The sequence below is a fragment of the Phoenix dactylifera genome, chromosome 9 (assembly GCF_051530095.1).
Source record: "Phoenix dactylifera cultivar Ajwa chromosome 9, Ajwa_hap1_PhDact_Kaust_v1.1, whole genome shotgun sequence".
Taxonomy (NCBI): domain Eukaryota; kingdom Viridiplantae; phylum Streptophyta; class Magnoliopsida; order Arecales; family Arecaceae; genus Phoenix; species Phoenix dactylifera.
This window is the reverse complement of record NC_143198.1, coordinates 25,283,325-25,305,148: the sequence shown is the minus strand read 5'-3', so window position 1 is coordinate 25,305,148 and position 21,824 is coordinate 25,283,325. Positions and strand designations below refer to the sequence as shown.

Genomic DNA, 21,824 nt, shown 5'->3' with positions numbered 1-21,824 from the left:
AAGCTCCAGAAGTCTCCTTGTTATCATTTTTAGCTAGAATGACAAGCAATAGAAACAGATTGGGTTCACTAAAAGAAACTTCATTAAAGTAAACAGCTCTGCTTGTGAGACATCTGTCTGATTAAACTGGAATTATACAAAGCAATAAACAATCTTTACATTAGCATAGAAGATGCTCATTTATGTAAGAGAACTTGAGCTCCCACTTTTTTCACCACTTCTTTGCCATACTGTTGAAGGAATGAGTGCAGGTAGAAACGTGATTCATATTTAAGCCAAACTAATTTTTGGGAAGCTGACAGCTTTACACCAAAAGTCTTGCTAGTTCTAGAAATACACAGTACACACAAAGTACAGCATGTTAGAAAGAAATAAACTTTCTCAGTGCAATTCTTTCAGCCATTAGAAGGCTTGGGTGCAAAAGAGTAAAACCACTAGTTTGGCTTTGAACTATTAACATGTTCAAGAAAGCTTATAGCATGTTCCATCCAGAAGGAAGATGAAGAAGCACAAGAACGGTTGCATAATCCAGTCAGCCATAATTTTTAACTATTCTCTCTTCCCCCATGACTTCACATCTCCGCACATACATCAAGGATTGGACCCTAAGATTTTTGATCAACAATGCCATTGTAAGCCAGTGACAGTAGGTACATTTGCAGTTTCAAACTTCCTCTCCGCATTTAAAGCATCGCAACTAGTCTTAAATGGAATTTTATAACCATCAGCTTCCATGCATACTGCAATGAATCTTTGTGTCATATCGCCAACCCAAGAGGCAAGATAACTTTTTGCAGTGCAAACAAAATGCATTGTCTACTATGAGGGAAGCTCATGAACCTTACAGTAGGATTAAGACTCGGGTATGGCTTGGGAAGAAGGAAGGAACCTCATGAGGAAGCTCGAAAGTGACCAGATGCAGATGACTCCAAGGATTTGGAGAACGATCAATAGAGTCCCCAAAGAGTTGCTTATAGCCAATGTTTGAGATGTTATCTCAGCTCCTCTCACTGAAAAGGAGAGTGCTGTCACCAGCTGAGCTGCTCTGTTCAATTGATGTAATCTATATACCTGAAGGAATTCAAAAGTATATCCTGTAAGTGTTTCACATTCAAGAATTAATGATAATTGACTGGAAATCTCCTCCTTGTTCAAGAACTACAATCATAATAACATTTTTTCAGTACTCAGAAGTAATTCTCAATTAACTAAATCAGATATAAGTACTAGTAGTGTGAAATTCAAGTAACTTAAGGACGGTCAATAGACATAGATGAGTATGTATACGTCTATAAGGCCCACTAGCAGTAATGAAAGAAAGAAAGAAAACTCCTCATATATTCACAATAAATTGTAACTTATAGGCAGATTTTTTTTTTCAAAATTTAAAAGATTTCTATTTAAATTATAAACAAGTTGGTTTTTGTGTGTGTGTTAAAAGAAATTTTCATTATAATGGCAAGAGCTAGAGAGTATTATCATGCTACATATTATGGGCTGAAATTTAACATCTGGAAACTAGCTCAAGTGTGATTGAGTAAGTTCTCATATGGAATGGCCTACACAACGGTCATTGAAATAACTTCAATATTTTTGCCTTTGAACAGGATGAAGAATTCTTCATCTTTGCATAGTGCATTCAAGAATCAAAAAGATGATGTCACACAACTCCCAGTTTATTAGATATAATTCCTGATTTTTGAATTACTACTTGCAGTTTCCAATTGTATTGACATTACTGAAATCATAATCTCTGATGTTATTGACTAAGCTCTAACTTTGTGTTTCTCAAAATTAATTAGACACCAGCGTAAAACATGGTTGGTAAATACCACCATCATATTTACAACTTCAAAAAACAATAGCAAGAGATATTCTTGAATTGTGCACTTCAGTTTGGTTCTTTGGCATATAATATATCTAAAACAAGTTTCTTACATCAAGTAGTGGCTTGTTTACTCTTCCATTCCAAGTAGATTGGATCATTTGCTCCCTGGTCGCATGAGATTGTGATGTATGCAATTGTAACCAGAACAGGTTAGGTCTCGCACCTACCATCTGGCATGTCCGACCGATCTATTTCTAAAAGTTGCATTGACCAAAAAGATCACAATTTTAGAGGTTAACAGCACAGTCAGAGTTCACCTGATCAAGATTTATTCTATTGAGTTGGTCCTATGTTAGTGAGAGAAGGCTTGATAGTTAAGTTCAAGGGAAAGGCACAAAGACATGATGGTTAAGTTCAAGGAAAAAGTACCCTTTTCTATTTTTACAAAAAAAAAAAAAAAAACTACCATATTATAGGCCAAATCAACAAGTCCATATTACTACTGCTGTTGATATTTGAACATTTCATGCAGCCAAAGTGCCTTGTATTCGATGAAGATTTCCTGGCACAAGGTTCCTTAAGTCCCTTGAAATCAATAGGTTACAACCAAAAATAATTAATTTTAGTTATTATCTTCCACAACGCGGTATAACTTGGAGCCATACCAAGTGACTATCAAGATGAATGGACTACAATACTTCACACTTTATCAAAAAGCTGAAGCAAGTTTTGCAAACACTGTTTCAGTTTCCTCTGGATCAAATGAGTTTCCATTTCTGCAAATGGTTTTAGTGGTTTTAACTCCAATTTTATCGATAATGACTCACAGTATGAAGGAAGAAAGTCCACAAGTCAATTAAAATTAAGGAAATAAGTTATATAAATGAACAAAGAATAAGTCAAGATAAATTACAAAACTTATTTTCTAGTATAATGTTTAAGATGTTAGATGTATCATTTGGACAGATTCACATGTTAGCAATTAAAAAAAGTATTTTCAAATGATAAAATGCTAACATAATACGAGAATTCACTGCCAAACTTGTCACTTTAGTTGTATTAAAAGCAGAAAACAGTGACGAAGTAATTAAAATCAATCAGTGTCTTGCAAGAGAGACAGAAAATACAAAATAATTAGATCTGCCAAGGAGTGTCATCCAAATTAACAAGTACATATGCCATGCATGCATACAATATGCTTTCCTACAATACACCTCTTCATGACTTCTGTGTAGTCTTTGCCGGTTGCCATCCGACTCCCTTGACTTGAAATGAAGATAAAAAGACACCAAGCTGACAATTAAATCATATATCTAGAGAGGAGAATGAAAGGCCTTTCCTGATCCTCCTTACATAGAAGACAACATAGATCATCATACTATTGACATGAGTAGCAACATCAAAAGCCTTCTTTACAAAGAGACCCTAATCCACCAAAATCATCTATTACCAGATTAATTCCAAGATCTCCTAGTCCCATGACAATATTCAACATCTTTAATCTGTAGCAGCACCAACAAGACTCCCCTGTCCCCTCCTCTCTTGACTAAGGATGGCATTCATATGATTGTCAATCAGTCAGCTCAGATCGAGACATGAGCCCAAGCACATCATGCAACAGAAACAAAGGCCCAAGCCCAACAGTCCCAGCACATCTAGTTCGTAGGTTCAGATATTTCAATTTACTTCAACTGGTATGGTGTTGCTCCTTTGTGTTATCTAACAAATTCGACATGTTAAGTTAAAATTGAGAACCATTTTTAAACCTATAGTTTCTAGTATTTCCACTCCAAAATAAATAAATAAATAAGTTATGAGCAATAATCATTTTACATCTTATCCCACATTTTTTTCAGATAGCAATTTTCAGCAACCATCTTCTCCACTGAAATACCTCATGACATCAGGATCACTATCATATCCACAGCTACTTGGGTAACAAAGTACTCACCTGGAAGATGACAGGAATAACCGGCCAAGCAGGCGACTTTTGATAACGTGCATACTGCTCGAAAGCAAACTGTACAACAGTTCCTACTAGATATGGTGCAAGAGTAGCTGAAGCTGCTGGCCCAGTCCATGGCCAAACCATGCCCATCGTTAGAAGAGGAATTATCAGGCTCAGAGCCAAAGTTACAACAGATGACACACGAAGACCATACTGGGTTTTTGGCCAATAATTATTTTGAGGTGCTAATTGCTGTACAGGTCTCCAGACAAGATCAACTAGCATGACAAAAATTGCAACGCCACTATAAAAAAGAGCTTCTGTAAAGAATAGTATAAGAAAATCTGCACATGAAAAATGAACAAGGTTTAACATGATTAATAACTTGATAAATCCAGAAAAAGCATGGAAAAGTTTCACATGGTTAAGTTATATACACCAAGTAATTTTTTGCAAGCGACATTTACAGCAATAGATGTATCATGTAACAATAACAACAGAAAAATCTCAACCTCGTTGATGATTATTAACATGAAGTTAAATTTTTAGCATATAGAACCCAGAAGCCAGAAATTTCAAGTTACATACAGTCAGAAAATTGTACAAGCAAGAGCATAATTGAGATGGAATCATGGTGAAGCACATCAAGTCTTACGATAAACTTTCAAATGAGTAATTTACTTTGTGATATAATAGAACTCTGACTTAACTAACACAAGAAGACAAGCTCAGCCAAAAAAGAGAAAGAAAGAAGCACAAGTTGGGTTCAACCAAAAAGGGGTCTGATTATTGTTTCTTCTTAGAAATATCTTTTTAGAAAAGGAAGTTATTCCTTTCATCTGTTGTTTCAACTTTTATCCTGAAAGCAGAGTTCTTATTGGTTATCTTTACATCAGTTGGTTGTACAAATAAGGAAATCCATCATGTATAATTATCTAATTAGTCAACTTGTGTTTCAGAAATGTACTACCTATACCAATTTGTTTAGATAATGAACATTTCATCTCATGGTTTAATTCCAGATTTTATGGCAAAAAATTTGTTTTACAAGGCACTAAGTCCTCCATTTTAGACCACCACATTGCGCACCTTATATCATAGCATAAAACCAAGGCATCAAAATTAAAATTTCATATGATAGGACAAGCAAAATAACAACTGTTTGATTCCTTCACCCTCTAATGCAAAAGGACAACAATAATTGCTTCTCACATAAAAAAAGTTGAAAGTGGAATTTTGATGTCCATGCAAATAAAGTCTCTTAGTTACCCTAAGTTTCTACTATGGTCAGTTTAATTCTATACAGCCATTTAATCACACTGTTGACTCCTGGGTAGTTGTTTGTTCACAAATTATACATCCTCAAAATTCAAAATCACAAGACACCTTTAAAAACCAAAATAAAACCCTTTGCTACATCCCCCCCCCCCTTTTGCTACAAAATATAGTTGCAAGCTCAACACACTTTGAGGAGTTTAGCTTTCAAAATCTAACTCAATCTGACTATTTAGCTTATAGTTTGTGCCTTAAGGATATGGGCAACTCCCTAAATTAAGCAGTGTCTTCTTCCTCTTCCATCTAGGGACTTTATAAGTTGGAAAAATCTTAAAGCTGTATTTGGTTGTGGTTAAACCCAAACAACTTCAGGCACAACTCATTTTTTCCTGTTTATTCCCTCCTATCCTGCCAAACACCATTACTTTTTGGCAGAATTAGCATTTTTAAGATTATTTTTGCCTATTTATCCCTTCAAAACATAATAGAATTATCCTAAGTGGAATAGACTTCTTCCTCATTCCTCATTATTCCTCCATTTGAGCCCCTATTTTGTTCATCACTTTAGCCTTATCTTGGGCTAAACATATACCACAACCAAAGGCAGCCTAAAGCTAACTTCCTGGTTGTACAAGCTTAGGCAGGGAATTCAACACAGGCTCCCTAAATACCCACTACCTCTCTAAGTTTTATGGCAACTCCTTTGCTCATAAATGCCTAGGATGGAAACATAGCACCAATTAAAAGGGTGGACATCAAGTTGATAGCCAGTTTTAACAGGTTGATTTTTAACGAATCATACCCTGATGTTTACAGTGATTCCTATTAATAAGGTTCTTGGTTCTTTTTGTAAATTGTTCAACTTTAAACAACAATATGGAAGCTAGCCTTCTTGAATGTTGCGGGTCCTTTTCATTCACATCTACCTAGGATATCATTTAGACCAACAAGTTCAATTTTCCTAACAGACCCTAACCTCATTGACACTTCTACTGAATGCCTCATGCATTTCTCACTTTTAGTTGCTTTAAATTCATGATATCCCATGCTTTCATGGGAAACACAACCCTAATCTCATCATTTTTTTGTCAAATCATTAATGACCTAGTTGGATCAAATATCCCAAACTTATTTCACAAAATTTAAGAGATTCCATTGACATCGTGGGTAGCATCACAGTCATCTGTTTCCTTGGCACAAATAACACATCTTTATTTCTTCATAGACATTTACATAATGATACACTTACCAAACAGAAAACCAAATGATGTGTAAAACTAACTTATTTCAAAAACAAATAAACGTAAATGCAACATCAATAATATAAGAAAAACTGTAACTCAGAAATCAGATAAGGATAGTACCTGTTAATAGAGAGTCCTCAAATATGGCAGAAAGTATTTTCCGTAAGTAGAGTGATGGAAAAACCAAGAACACTACTAAGACAGTTGGACCGATAAACCAGAAAAACTTGTATGTTTCCTTGCTTGGACTAGATCCAAAAGTTTCATCTCTCCTTTGGTAAGGAATACCATGGAATGAGATAAACCCTGGTTTTCCTCCAGTTCTTATGGTAAGATGAGATGGACTGGTTCTTAAAGAGTCATTTTCAGAAACCAACATATCTGACTCTGAAGTATCCAAATCAAGCTCAGTGAATGATGACTGTCCTTCAAAAGTAGCAAAAGATATTAATCGCCTTAGTAGAAACCCCTTCTTTGACTTAGTGGATCTTTGTAAAATCTGGAGTGATTTTCCCCCATAAACTGCACAAACACAATAAAAACTCATCAAAACTTGGAGAAAGTCTCAGATACAAAATTTTCCTAGCATCTTATAGATCACAGCAGATTGAGAATGACACCTTTAACATCATTTTGTTGCACCATCCCATATTTTTGCCCATTAGAATATCCCAATGTTGCCAACTGAAAGACATTCAAACCAATGTTACTCCAGTCGTACAGAGCATAATTTATAGAAGAACAGCAGACAAGTTGAGCACATGACAGAATTGCGATAAATTAGCAACAATTGCAGTGCGTAGAAATTGAATGAGTAGAAGAATGCAGAGCATTGGAATATATTTTAATATAAATATTGGTTAAAGCTGCAAATATTTAGATCAAAAGGAAAATAACTTCAAAAGATAGACCTTTTTAGTAGCCAGAATCTTACACAATTCTACCCCACGTCGCAGACTCGCATACTAGACTAGCAAATTCAAAGGTACAATCTTATGCAAAATGTTTTTAAGCATGAAGCAAAGTGGATACCTCCAATTTCGAGACCAGACACTTATACCTTAGCTTTCCAGAAATGCAAGTTGTTCTAAATTGGAGGATATCATTTGTTTCCTGATTCAGTTCAAGTTTGCTTCTTCAAGATCAGCTAAGGATTGACCCTACGATCCTTCACAAACCACAAGAATCTCATAATTTGATTTAATTGCTCCGGAATGGTGAATAACGCCTGAAATCACTACTCATGTCATTATCAAAATTATTAATTATTAAAGGCTTGGATTTTATCTGCAAGCAAAGGCCAACCAAAGGAGCTTCAGTATACCTTATTTTGAGCCAAAGTCACAAAATTCGCCTCTTTATTAGATTTTATCCAATCTTCTAGATGGCTGACCAGTCCTTGTATTGGTAGTTATTAATCAGTTATCTGTTTCCTGGTTAAGGGTCCTTATTTGAGTCAATAATTTTCTTTTTAATACTATTGTACAGGATTTCAGGCAGCAACTAGGTTTTAAATCTAATCAACGGGACACTAATCTGAGTTCTCGGAATTTGTACAAAGAGTATTAGTGAGAAAAAAAAAAGGAACGCTTCAATTCTCCTTCCCTTTTCCTCTTATTCTTTCTCATATTCTTCTCTCTCTGTTTTAAATTCTTCTATATTTCTTTTCTTTATATTAATCTTCTTCTTTTCATCTTGCTATCGCTCCAATCATTCCTCCTCCTCCTCCTCCTCTTTTTCCTCTTTTTTTTTCTGTTGCACCGTGTAAAGCTTTTCTACAGTTCATCTCAAACTTTAAACGACGATCAGATTCGAGGCGGTTTTATAATCAGAAAAAAGAATATATTCAGACGAACTGCAAATAAACCGAAGAAAAGAAGACGAGAAGCTACTTGCCTTCAGATTCTTACGGAAATAAGTAGACGAGGGATAGATGGAAGGCCAAGCGAAGGAGGACGAAGGCCCAGTCGCCACAGCCATGAGCTAGTTTTCTTCCCCTACCTACCCCCTCTCTCCGTAGAAGACAAAATCCACCAGCTTAGAAGCTTAAACCCAGCGAGCTGTGGGGAATCCAAGGCCAACCCATATGGGTTCGAGGGAGGGGCGAAGAATTGGAATCGGGCCGGAACACGGGAAGCTATAGACGCCGGACGGCCGAGGATTCTTCTATCGGTTCCGTCGGAGATATTTTATGGGCTTCGGTTTCGGCGTCTGAGTGCCGGGGACGACCTGGATTTAGTAAGCCGAACCAGTTCGAACGTCCCGTTCAACTTCGAAAAACGATCACATCCATCAGTTTTTCGAACAGGGCCAGGATTGATAAAAAGATTTGGACCGTTCGATCAATATCTCCATGATGGAGCGGTGCTGGAGAATTGACGTGTATTGCTCGGAGAAATTGAAACATAAAAAGCCCCCCCAAAAAAAAGGGTTGCAAGAACTACCGAACTTTGATACACCTGCAAGTAGGGTTGGCCTGCCCGGGCCAACCTAAATTGGAGTTTTGAATTAGGATTGGCTCGAAAATATGGCCCAACAACGATCGGATTCGCTAACTATTTCGGTTCGGACTCAAACAATAGTATAAATTTTCACATCCTTTCTTGAATTTAAAAAAAAATAATCAATTTATATTAGTAACTTTTATATTGGTTGACCACCAATTTGTAAATATTGTATTCTATACAAAATTATCAACCAATTTTATCTAGAAAGGGTTGTTAATAATATCTACATACTGTTTAGTTATTTTTCTATATAATAAATTAATAATCTAATAAATAACTTACGTATACATATTTTTTATGATTTCATATTAATAATACCTACCCGGGTTGGCGAGGTCAACCTGCCTGGCGCATCATTTGGCACCCAACACAATTTAGGTCAAATAAAAATTCGAATGACTAAAAATCAGCTAGGCCCATTCATCCGGATGGTTTCACTGAATTATCTGATATTCCTCGCTTTAACCATGGCCTTTGTTGCCAGATGGTGATATTCCTCTCTCTAACCATGACTAAAAATTAGCTAAGCCCCTTCATCTTTTCTATAATGAAAATTGAACATTGTCTAACGTAAGGGATACCATCTCTATAGCGTGAAAGTAACCTCCAATACTGTTTTCATTGGAAGTTCTAACTATATCTAAGAGATGGAATCAGAGAATGCTGCTCACTTACACAATTTTTCACATATAAAAGAAAGATAATCTAAGGGCTAACCATTGTTATCTTTTTTTTTTCTTTTTTTTTCAGATGTACTTAAGTTCCAGATCGACCAATTCTCTTCCTTCAGAAACTTCTCTGCATTTCAAGTCGAATGAATTTTTCCTTATATAACTGCACTCTGTTTATAAATTGGCAATTGGTTACAGCATGCAGTTGGGTATGCTGTAGGAGATCGATAATATGGTGCAACAGCAAGCTTAAATGTGTGGGCACCTAGGGTAACCAGCCCAACTGAGTTCAGCTTAGCACAGACATGGGTCATCTCTGGATCCTTTGGCGATGATCTCAACGCCATCGAAGCCGGATGGCAGGTGCAAAACTATAGATCTAATTTAATTTTAATTTGTTTTCATGACTCTCCTTGAGTTTTATTCTTGCAAGTATTCATCCATACACATAGGCAAACAATTATCACTATCAAATTCATTGAGTTGATGAAAAAGAGGGAACAAGGTCCAGAGGCCAAACCAGAGAAACAGAACTATAGATCAGATGAAGGATTTCAGTAAATTTCAGTGTATTACAACTTAAAAGGTCTTGCTGAAACAGCTTCTATTTTTCATGAATGAAATTTCATATTCAGGACTAACAGTTCCATCATTTATGTCACATAACTACAAATAAAAGCAACTACTTCGGTCACAATTCTCAATTTAAGAAAAAAAGCATTTGGTTGCTTCTTTAAACCTTTACACTATAATTGTCACTGAAACTGCTAGTTGTCTCTTTTTTTTCTTCTCTTTTCTTTTTTTTCTTGTGTGTGGGTTTAAAGTTGGAGGGAGGGGTGCTTTTGATGTGAGGATAATAGAACTTGATATATACAAAAGAAGGCATACATGTATTCAAATAGCTTGATAGCTTCATGCAGATTTCAACTTTTAGTTGAGTCATTAAAAATGTAAATTCAAATATCTTCCTTTTGAGCGAGGAGCCTGTTTCATTGAGGTTTCTTCAAATTCATCAGTAACTTTCTTATCCCATATGGTACCAATAACTACCAATTGTTTCTTTTTTGCCTTCTTACACAGGTCAGTCCGCAGATGTATGGAGACAATGCTCCAAGGTTCTTCACTTATTGGACCGCAAGGCCGCCACCTCCTGATGAACCAATAAAATCTCTTTGTGTTCCTTATTATCAATAAACAAAATATCTAATCACTGAATAAATTTATCAATCAAGTATTACCTAACTGTTGATTCTGACCACTTTAATGGTGTAGACGGATGCATACCATTTTCTTTGTCAGCAAAAATTCAGAAGTGGAGCCCTCTTTGGTTCCCATCCCGAACAATGAGAAAAGAGTATTTTCCGACAATTCTGATGTACATGTTCTTCTATGGGCATCTGAAATTTTCTTTCTTCAGGTATATGACTGATCAAGTTGAAATTCTAACCCCACAACTTATCCACAACTATGACTTCTTGACAATCCATAGATCAAAGACTTGCATGTCTCACTATTCGGCACGAAACCCAGTTTAACCATCCTATCCTGCAGCTCCAATGTCTCAGTCATGTGCTTCTCCTCACAGTATAGCCTGATTAGAGCATTGTAACTTTTGCTGTCATAAATCTGAAACCTTTCTGCAAAGTACTTCAGAAGTGATTCTGCTTTAATAAAATCTCTCTCCCTGCAGCACCCACAAACTAAGGCAGCACATATAGCAGAATCTGGCCTGAGACCAAACTCAATCATCCCCATCACCAAGCATTCACCCTCCAAAATTCTACCTAATCTACAAAGGCAGCTTACAAGGATCCGATACGTCTCCCGATCAGGCCTGATACATCTGTCGATCATTTCATTCTTTAAATCAAAAACCTCTGATACACCATCACAATTGCAAAAGGAATCGATAAGCAGGTTATAGATCTCCAGAGTGGGCTCATGCCCATCATCTAGCATCCAACTCAACAGACTTCTCGCCGCATTCGGCCTCTTCTCCATGCACAGCGCTTCGAAAAGGCATTTATACATACCAAATGAGATAGCAACCCCAAGCTTCCTGAGCTGCGCAATTAAGTTTAGACAAGGAAGCAATCTCCCACACTTCACATGCCCTTCCACGATTGCTCTGCAGGTGAAGCTATCCGGCATCAAACCTTCCGAAATCATCTCTTGCAGCAGCGACCTCGTCTCCCTCGTTTGACCTTCTTTACAGTAACCATGGATAAGAACACTGTACGAGCAGCCATCCGGGCTCAAACCTCTCTGAAGCATTCTGTTGAACAGCTGGTGTGCCTCGACCACCCTCCTATCTCTGCACAGCCCATTCATCAGAACCGTGTAGGAGACCAAATCAGGCTCGACCGCTCTGCGGTGCATGATCCGGAACAGATAGAAGGCCTCGTCCAATCTGCCCCTCCTGCAGTACCCGTCGATCAGAGTATTGTAGGTGACCACATCAGGATCGAACCCTTCCAACTCCATCTCCTCCAAGAACTCCTTCGCTTTGCCAGCGTCCTCCTCGCCGCGGCACAGCGCATGGATGAGAATATTGAACGTGTAGGAGTTGGGGGAGACTCCGATCCTCCTCATCTCCCCATAGACCTCCCAGCAGTGTCCAAGGCGGTTGGCTCTCACCAGGGAGTTTAGGAGGCAGTTGAAGGCATTGGCGTCGGGGGCGAAGCCGAGGTCGACGGCCCGGCGGCAGGTGTCGAGGGCGTCGACGATTCTGCCCAGCTTGACCTGGACCTTGACGAGCATGCCGAAGACGGCGGGGTCCCAGTTGCATCCGGCGGCGGAGGCGGCGACGACGGCTTGGAAGGCGTCGAGGTGGGGGTGGGTTTGGAGGAGCTGGGCGAGGATTTCGAGGGCGTGGGAGAAGCGGCAGGACCAGGTGAGGATGTGGACGAGGATGCAGTAGCTGTCGGAGGCGGGCGGCGGGGTGAGATGGGATTGAGCCCATCGGAAGAAGTGGAGGGAGGGGAGGGGGAGAGACTGGGAGCGGAGGAGGACGCGAGAGATTTCTTGGGGACCGAGATAAGGGAGGAGGTGGGCTTCTTGTTTTAAATGGAGAGGAGGGGGGATGGGTTGGTGGTGGCGATGCTTGAGACGAGAGCAGATGAGGTCGACGGTGGTGTTGGAAGGGTTGAGGGAGAGGGGGAGGAGCGAGGGGAGGGAGTTGGAGATGGGTGACAGTGGAGGAGGAGGAGGAGGAGGAGAATGGGGGATTGCAAGGGTTTGGAAGGAAGAGCAAAAGGAGGTGAGGAGAAGCATTGAACCACGCCCATTCCCATGGAAGGAGGCTTTGGAAGTGGAGGTGGGCTTCGATACACTTACGATGGATTTCCGGTACATCGCGGAGAGGCCGCAGAACGCGGCGGGGAAGGAAGATGGGAAAAAGGAGATGTAGCTTGCGACAATGTAACGGCACGTTAAACTCAACGCATGCGTCTTCCTTGTTTCTTCTTCTTCTTCCAAAAATTTAAATTTATATAAATATTTTTTTAAAATTTATATTTATTTCTGCATCCTCATAAAATACTATTTTTTCACAAACACTCCTAATATAACGATTTTTCTAACATCGTTAATAAAAACCATATATTATTTTAATTAAAAAAATTAAAATTACTTTTTTGTTCTCCATCGTGATCATCTTATAAATATATATTTTTACACATCTACCCATTAAGAATACTTTAGTCATTTTAATTTAGAAACCGTTATTTTTTTAACGGCATTAGATGGCGTTGGTACATATGCCAAAACAAAAATAAAAAAGAATAAAGAAACAAAACGAGTGTTTTACGAAAGTATACATGCAAATATCAATTTTGGAGGGTATTCATGCAAAATTTGATATTTAGGAGGATATTCATGCAAAAAAACTTTTTTTTTCCTCCGATACGAGCAATACACGTAAAAGAGAAATACAGTGATATGTGAAAATAAATATTATAATTATAGTTGTTAAAATAATCATCCTAGAGAATTGTATGATTTAGTATGTTTTTAAATTTTCATGCAGAGATTGGAGCCTTCAATCTACCGTCAAAAGTTCATTTCGCACCATCAAAAATTGGGAGCAGATATGGAGCACCATGATTCCCCATCTCATTAGAAATATCTTCCATTATATACTATATATGATGCCAAAAGCTTAAAATCCAGCACAACTTTGCTTCATGCCTCCATCAATACTTTTTATTTGTTAATGGTTCAAGTTTTCAAGAGAATTGAAAGTAAGGAGGCCAGAAAATATTTCATCTCCTCCTACAAGGTACCAATATATGATTTCTTAAACTAAAAACTACTATATGCTTCACATCATGTCTTATTTCTCTACTTCATGTTAAGAACTAAAGTGGAGATTGCATGGGTTGCACGATTTGAGCAAAAGATCAGAAGGCCACGCAGTCTTAGATTTTGGAAAGTTAATCAAACAACAAGATAATATTTCAATAGAGCTTTCTATTCCTGGCCTATAAGAAAGCCATAAAATGGCTACAATCAAGTAGGTTACGTAGCAATACTTATGTGACCTAGGTCGAGCATGTATTATTCATATTAATGCATGAGAGGATATATTTAATTAACCAAAGAAATATCAGATATAGAATTCCAGCATATGTTCTGTGACTGATTCATGATAAACATCAGAGAACAGAGGCCATCATCCAAGGATATTTTTTTTGTTAAAATCATCCAAGTACTTCACAAAATCAGGATTATCTAAAAAATTGCACAAATAATCTCTTTGGATAAGAATCATGCCCTTGCAAAATGTCTATGTATCACAAGATAACAAAGAAGTTGAGAAATGCTGCTTGGTTGAGCTTTATAGTGCACACACCAAGGATGAATTGATGAGTCCTTGCAAGCCCCTCTAAAACGAGAAGTTGTACTCTGAAATCCTCAAACCATGTATCTGGTATTGGATCAACAGAGGAGAATTCAAAACTAAACTAGATAAGTCTCAGTTCATACTCGCCGGCCATTGTGATATATCGCACCCATGGAAGGGCCTGGTATCCACTCTTCTCAATGATCTTCAAGTACCGGACCTATGAAATATGTAATTTTATAAGTATAATGATGAAGTATTAATTCTGTTAGAACTTAGAATTACAAGAATCAGCATACCTGTATTCCAGATACAGTAAAATATGGAATTTCGAACTTCACACGTATAGGAGCTTTTTTCTCAGGTGTCGCCTCTTCTGCAGTAATACTAGGAAGACTAAATTCCGCCCTCAACATATACTCCTGAACAAGTGGTTTTAGAACAGTTCAATATGCAGAAATAAAAGGAAAAAAATGCAGAAAGACTGGAGCCATCCTTTTGAAATGCAACTAGATGGTTTTGATTGAAGAAGTTTTTCCTCATACCTTGTTACCAGGAAAAGATTTTATTTTCCAAACCAATGCGTCATTTTCAGGTGCATATGCAGCAGAACCCATGGAAGTCCGCACGTTAGGATTGATGGCATCTGAAGGCACAGGAAACTCAATTTCCACGTTTGTTGCAGTGCTGTATACAGGAAAGAAATGAAAATATTAACTCTTAAATAATATGGACAGAGAGGTGCTGCAAATCATTAACAAAAAGTAAAAGCTCACCTTCGTTCCTTGAATTGACTTCTTGCCTTTACCATGATCTCTATACGACTTCTCGAATGCCTCTCAATTTGAGCGTCTACCCAAATCAAAGGTTTTACCTAAAGAACAAGCATCAACAAGTGGTGCAAGAAAAATAAATGTAAGATAATAGCAGGAGGCGGAAAATTCCATAACAAAAGCTCTGACCTTTGTAAATATATTTCGTACAAAAGCAAAAAGCACAAGATAAACCTGAGTACTCAGTCTGTACGTCATCAGATCAAAAGACCCATCTGGTGGTACAAAGGATATAGTCCTGTCATTCTCAAATCGAGCCAAACGCACACACCTTCAAAGCAAGCTAACTGTTAGACTCCAAATTGCATTTAGATTAGCCAACAGCTGGTAGCTCAGCTGGTTGGCACCTATCTCCCCAAACGAAAGGTCTCAGGTTTGAACTTGAATGGTGGTGGATAACCACCATATTCTCAAAAAATAAAAAAAAATAAAAATAATCCATTTAGAACATGAATCTTGGTGGGACACACAACTAGGGTAATTACAATACAAATAGACAGAACACAGATCCACATACTGATGAAACTTGATATCATCCAGATCTATGGCTTTCCCCTTTGTTGCTCGACCTTGAGCTTCCAAAAGTACCCTGTCGTTTAGCCCAAGTTTACACTCAGGCATTCCACTGCATCAAAAATGCATCAGCAATTATGAGATCTGATGTATATGATGTTTGTGAGGCAGAATGCTAATTATGCTAGCAAATACTCCAAGAGAGATAAGTATCTGATTGCTGATGCAGTCATTTGCCTTGACAATAATGAGCATAAATTTCTAAACTAGGTACATTGAGAAAAGAGTTAACAAACTTAAGAGATTTTAAGACTTTACATGCAGGAAATCCTCATGAAATAAGTACCATGATGAAGCATGCTCATGTCCAACATGTGAATCTTTCTTAAGAAATAAAATCACACAACTGAATCAAGCCTGCTTGATATTAGTAACCTCTCTTAATCAAATTATTTGATTGTTCACTCACTTAGTCCAAAACATTCATGGCGAACAGAGAATAGATTCCAAGTTTCATGCCCTCTAGAGCTGCAAGCGGGTAGGGTTGGATCAAGGATAGGCACAACCCAAATCCAGTCTATATTTGAACACAGGTCAAAAGATTGAACTCAAACCTAATCCAATTCCATTATGGTTGGATCACATCATATAATATTAATTTTATCAGTCCATCAGATTTTTCAGGTCAAATTGGGTTAATATTAATCCTAACATAAACCATAATAAACATATATAAATTGATTACCTCATCATATCATAAACATCTTATACAATAAAATAGTAGTATGCAACATGTAGACATTATCGGACATATTCTATTTAAGATTTCGTTGATAACTATTTACAGTTATAATTAACAGCACATATTATTGACTAACTATATGACAAAAAGAAAACTAATTTCTTATATTCAAGGAGGAATCTAAAGTATATATAATACTAATTTGGGACTGGTTTGGGTCAGTTTGGATTCAGATTGGAAATTTAGTGATCCAAATCCAATCCATATTCCAAATGGATCATGTTTTTGAACCTAAGCCTATTTGAAATAACTGCAGTGTTTGAGTTGGACCGGGTTAATGTTGGATTGGTTCCAGATCGAAAACGAGTCAATCCAATCCACTTGCAGCCCTAATCCCCTCTATGCCTTTTTTTGGACAAAAATCTCCAGCATGAGTTTCTTCAGAATGTTTGGATTGCAACCCATATTCCTCATCTCAAAACCCATTTGTTCGACTCTTGGGAACCAGCTTGAACATTTAAGAACTACTGCTAACAGCTAGATTAAACCAATTCGACCATAGAAAACATACATTGAATTTGATAAACTCACCAGATGTGCCAGTGATATTTACAGTTTACTGTGTTGCAATTACACAGCATATGAAATATCGGAGACCAAATATTTCATGTTTTTTTCTGTATTTTTTCCATTATCTATTTATTATGCATATTTCAATTGGTTAGATTCAGCTGGGACTTCTGATGCCAATTACCCAGGCAGGCAAAACGGATATGAAAAATTAAAGACTAACCCGTCTCAATCAGAACTGATAGGCAAATAAGAATGAGAAATATCTTATGGTTTTCCGTATTTCTTTCTTTTATCTATTTACTAAGCATATTTTTGATTGGATAGCTTCATCTGGAACTTCTGGTTCTATTTACCTGGGACACAAAACAGCTATGAAAACCAAAAAATTAAGCCATCTCATTCAGAAAGTGGATAGGCAAATAATAATGAATGTCTCATGAAATATATGACTGTAATTTTCTAAAATAGTTTTATCAAGAATAGAACATGTCGATAGAAAGTTAATTGAAAGGTAAACAAGTTGTCATTATTCATAATTCCTCATCCTTCAATCCATAACATTAACATGAAACCATCATCTTTTCAAGATGAAGAATGTATGAGTTCGCAATTGAAAAAAGAAAACGAAAAACGTGATTGATGAAAAGGGCTATCCTAGTAAACTGATAATTTGGAAACATGTTGATAATTACCCAAAATATTAAAGAAAAATGACTAGTTTATGGGTAACTAAAGAACAATTGCCAAACAGGGCAATCATCTATGAATCAAAATTGCCACCTGAGTTCAGTGAAGAGGTAATGCCAACAAAAAGGCAGTTCTAACTTTTACTTGACTCACTCATCTCCATGTAGAATTCAACTTAGAAGAAATTGGAGACCATTTAAAGGCCATTAGTACTGACTTTCAACTCTACTGGGTTTCTGACTATAATGGTTTGATAGATTAGCATATAGTATTTTAAGGTTTTACAGTTTTTGAATTTCTATATTGTCCATTTATGATTACTTGTAGATACACATCCTAAGAGGTTCTCATTCTTTTTTTTCCTTTTTTTCTTCAATCCTTGATTAGTCCTACATGGAAAGATTATCTTTCAATGCAGTATATGATAGTTGCATAACTTCCTACAGATCATTTCTTAAAAAGAAAAAAAGAAAAAAAGAGAACCCTACAGTTCATACAAGGACATGGATTTTGATTCCATGCTACTAAATATTAACAGCAGCATAAACAACAGTTGTCAGCTTTAGTTAGAGAAGGATAATATGAGGTACGAAAAGGTAGACTTAGAAATAAAATGCTGTAAAATGGTGGGCAAACTATTCCACAGTTGGTAAATGAGTGGATTAACATGGAAGAGGGAAAGTGAAAAGCTTTGCACCTCAAGTATGTTCTCATTTTCAATGCCCCAACTACATCTGAACGAATAATTTGTCCATTGCTGTTTACAAGAATATTTACACTTTCTACCACATCCAAGAACACCTGAGAGAACAAGAATTCATGTCTTTACAGGGTACCATGCATCTAATCATTAATATAATTCACTATACCAAAAACAGGTAGGAAACAACCTACTTCATTTTTCTTGTACCGTATCCCTTCACTACGCCAAGACACTGCATTCGTAACAGCCATCGGAGGCCTCTGTGTAACTTCCATCCTGTATGCATCTGTCTTTATAAATTCACTAAGAATCTTAGCTTCTGTGTATTGTGGGTATCCAAAGTCCATCATTTCATCAAGTAACTCGTACTGCAGAAATCACACAAAGCATAATTGAATCGTTTTTCAAAAAAAATATTTTTTTTCTTCTATAACATTTTTTATGTATTAAGGTTCAAGACTGGGAACTAACACAAAGTTCCAAAATTTGTCTACTTACCACAACAACAAAATTATCTCTCAAAGATTCCTCCTCCAACTCTTCGAAATAATGTTTAAAGACCTGTTCCCAACCACATAAATCATTGAAGGACTTCAAAGCAAAACAGGCCCCATCTACTTCCTTCCATTTGTATTTTCATGGAAACAGCAGCTGATGTATCAATATAATCACAGGGGTTACTCACATCGACGACACGGTGCAGAAACAGAAGAATGCTGGCGGCATTGCAGTTCTGCCTCGCTGCCGTCATCAGGAACACGTTGTTGTGCTGTATGAACATGTATGTTACTCCATTATCCAACACCACAGGAGAGTGAGACTCTGGATCCGCCTGCCATCACGAATCCAAACCAACAGTAATCCGACTATACAAAAATAGAAAACCATTTCTTACTCTGTCTAGACTAAACCAATCTAAATATAAAATCAATCTAAAGCTACTCGTCAGAGAGAGGGGCCAAAACCTAATATAAAACCTCCCGGTAAATAAAACCAGCCAAACAAAAATGGGGGATCGGATCGGATCCCAAATAGAGAGAGAGAGAGAGAGAGAGAGAGAGAGAGAGAGAGAGAGAGATTAGATTAGATGAGAGTACCTCTTTCTCGATGAGTTTGGTGAAGAAGCGCTCGGCCTGGAGGGCGGAGACGTCGCCGCGGTAGTCCCGCCACACAAGGACCCGGCCCTTGATGTCAAGGAGGAACAGCGCCGAGACGGCGCCCGCCATGAATTAGGGCTCTGTGGATCAGATCCTGGTCGGGGAGGGGGATCCCAATCTCGCTTCTTGGGTCTCGCTCGCCATGCCCACAGATCTCTCCACAATAGACCTCAAAATACTTGTTCTTCTTCGCCCAGCCCACCCTCCTCGCTTCTTCTACTTCTCAAATGACGAGGAGGAAGGGAGGCAGGGATTGGATCTTCTCCTAACAACGAGGGAGCGAAGCAATCGAAAGAAGAAGGTGGAGAGAGATTGGGTTTTCGTTGAGGTGAGAGCTCGGATCTCAGGGGGGAATAGGATGTCCGAGAGCGTTTTTCCTACCCGTCTCGCTCTCTAGCAGGAGGCCGAGATGCGAATCGGAGGAGCTCAACGCGCCCGCAGCCTCGCTGTGAAAAGCGGTCCACCGTAAGCTGGTGGGGTCCATCGGACGAACGCGGTGGCCTCTGATCTGGAATTCCAATCAGAGGAACAAGTGAAAACCTAAGAAATATGATCATGCACATGATAGATAGAGTTGGGCACTGGGCCGGGCCGCCCACGGCCCGGCACGAAGCGGGCCGTGCCTGGCACGGCCCGATAGCTACAGTGCCGGGTCGTGCCTGGCACGGCCCATTTAAGGGGGCCGTGCTGGGTCACAGGTTACTGGCCCGCGGGCCGAGCCCGGCACGGCCTGCTTCGGGCCTGGGCCGGCACGGCCCGCTCTAGGCCCGCGGGCCAAGCACGGCACGGCCCGCGGGCCAGCCCGGCCCGGCCCATAAGGGCCTGGGCCGGGCTGGCCCGCGGGCCTGGCACGGTCCGGGCCTGGGCCCGGCCCGGCCCGATAAAAATTAATGCTTCATAAATTTTTTTAATAAATTAATAAATATTGAAAACTAAGGATTTATGAATATAAAGCCACCTTAATGGTGGGGGGTTTGGCATAGACCCCTACCAGTTTATTAATTTAAATCAAAATGGTACATGAAGGGAGGTTTGGACCTTGGTCTGACCTCCAGAATACAATAAGAAAGGGCCGAGGTTTGGACCTTGGTCTGACCTCCAGAATACAATAAAAATGTACAATTATAAAAAATTAAGAAATCTTACTAATCATCAGTGATTCAGTGAATCAGTATTCACTCTTCAGTCTTCAGTAGTGTTTGTATCATCATTATCAGAGGATGTTGTATTATGTCCACCTTTATCTTGAAGTCTTGCCTCAGCATCCAACCAATCTTTGAAGCAGAGAAGCATCTCCACCGTTTCGCCCGTCATCCTACTTCTCTTTTCGTCAAGAACACGCCGACCTGCACTAAAAGCGGATTCCGATGCTACCGTGGACATCGGCACAGCTAAAATATCGCGTGCAATTGCAGACATAACAGGATATTGATTTCTAACACTCTTCCACCAAGATAATACATCTAGATTCTCTATTTGATTTTCATCATATGCAGACTGAAGATCATTTCGTAAATAAAATTCTAATTCACTACTTAAAGATGAAGAAGATGAAGATAAACTTGAAGCATGTGTGTGTCTTCTCTGTGCAATGAATGAAAAAATAGATGACGAACGAGAACTACTAGAAGAAGAAATAGAGGTTTGTATTTGTGTTCTAGATCCACGAATTTTTTCATCATATATAGCATAAATATCATAAAGAAGTTGTTTTACTTCATTTTTAGCAGGTTCAGGATCTTTAATCATATTTTCACAGTATGCATCAAGTAAAATTAGCACGCCATTCAATTTAACTCTAGGATCAAATACAGCAGCTAAGTTATACATAGGACATATCTTGTCCCAATACTCATTCCATTTAGATTCCATTAGGTCAATAATAGGCATTAAAACATCATCATATCTATGTTCTGCAAATTTTTGACTAATTATATATGCTTGTTGTAAAAATGAACATGAAGTTGGATAATAAATACCAGAAAGAACATTGGTAGCATTATAAAAACTAAGCAAAAAATCTTCCAAAATTTTTCCTTTATTCCAATCAGTTTCAGTCAATGTAAAGCCTAATCCACGATCATTAATATATGCACTTAATAAGTTTTTATATGGGTATGCATCATGTATCATGCTATATGTTGAGTTCCAACGAGTAATTACATCAAGTTTAAATTTTTTAAAACGTTTACCATGATTTATACATAGTTCCTTAAATTCTTAAAGTCTTGATCTTGAAGCATGAATAAAAGAAACTGCATTTCTAATTTTACCAATCACATCTTGAATCATGCCCATGC

The 21,824-nt window shown here is 38.1% G+C and overlaps 3 protein-coding genes across 6 annotated transcripts; all 3 read right to left on the bottom strand.

Moving 5' to 3' along the window:
- Nucleotides 1-64: 64 nt before the first annotated feature.
- LOC148702536 (uncharacterized) lies at nt 65-8,584 on the bottom strand. 4 transcript variants are annotated; one of them, XM_088704553.2, is made up of 6 exons: nt 8,192-8,564; nt 6,916-6,979; nt 6,416-6,817; nt 3,780-4,120; nt 841-1,071; nt 65-740 (listed from the first exon to the last, which is right to left on the bottom strand). In XM_088704553.2, exons 1-5 carry the CDS (start codon nt 8,273-8,275, stop codon nt 853-855), a joined length of 1,110 nt encoding a protein of 369 aa, XP_088560679.2. In that variant the 5' UTR covers nt 8,276-8,564; the 3' UTR covers nt 65-740; nt 841-852. The 4 variants fall into 4 exon arrangements, with proteins under 4 accessions (XP_088560679.2, XP_088560678.2, XP_088560677.2 ...); XM_088704552.2 differs by having other exon boundaries at nt 846-1,071; XM_088704551.2 differs by having other exon boundaries at nt 65-1,071.
- A 1,681-nt stretch (nt 8,585-10,265) lies between these two features.
- On the bottom strand, nt 10,266-12,827 carry LOC108511391 (Pentatricopeptide repeat (PPR) superfamily protein). The gene is made up of 2 exons (XM_017843387.5): nt 10,712-12,827; nt 10,266-10,623 (listed from the first exon to the last, which is right to left on the bottom strand). Exon 1 carries the CDS (start codon nt 12,825-12,827, stop codon nt 10,929-10,931), a length of 1,899 nt encoding a protein of 632 aa, XP_017698876.3. The 3' UTR covers nt 10,266-10,623; nt 10,712-10,928.
- Nucleotides 12,828-14,145: 1,318 nt separating this feature from the next.
- Nucleotides 14,146-20,037, bottom strand: LOC103709352 (AP-1 complex subunit mu-2). Its single transcript, XM_039131736.3, has 11 exons — nt 19,465-20,037; nt 19,053-19,199; nt 18,866-18,928; nt 18,559-18,735; nt 18,362-18,465; nt 15,667-15,774; nt 15,324-15,420; nt 15,093-15,190; nt 14,862-15,003; nt 14,616-14,738; nt 14,146-14,536 (listed from the first exon to the last, which is right to left on the bottom strand). Exons 1-11 carry the CDS (start codon nt 19,591-19,593, stop codon nt 14,438-14,440), a joined length of 1,287 nt encoding a protein of 428 aa, XP_038987664.1. The 5' UTR covers nt 19,594-20,037; the 3' UTR covers nt 14,146-14,437.
- Between the last annotated feature and the right edge of the window lie 1,787 nt (nt 20,038-21,824).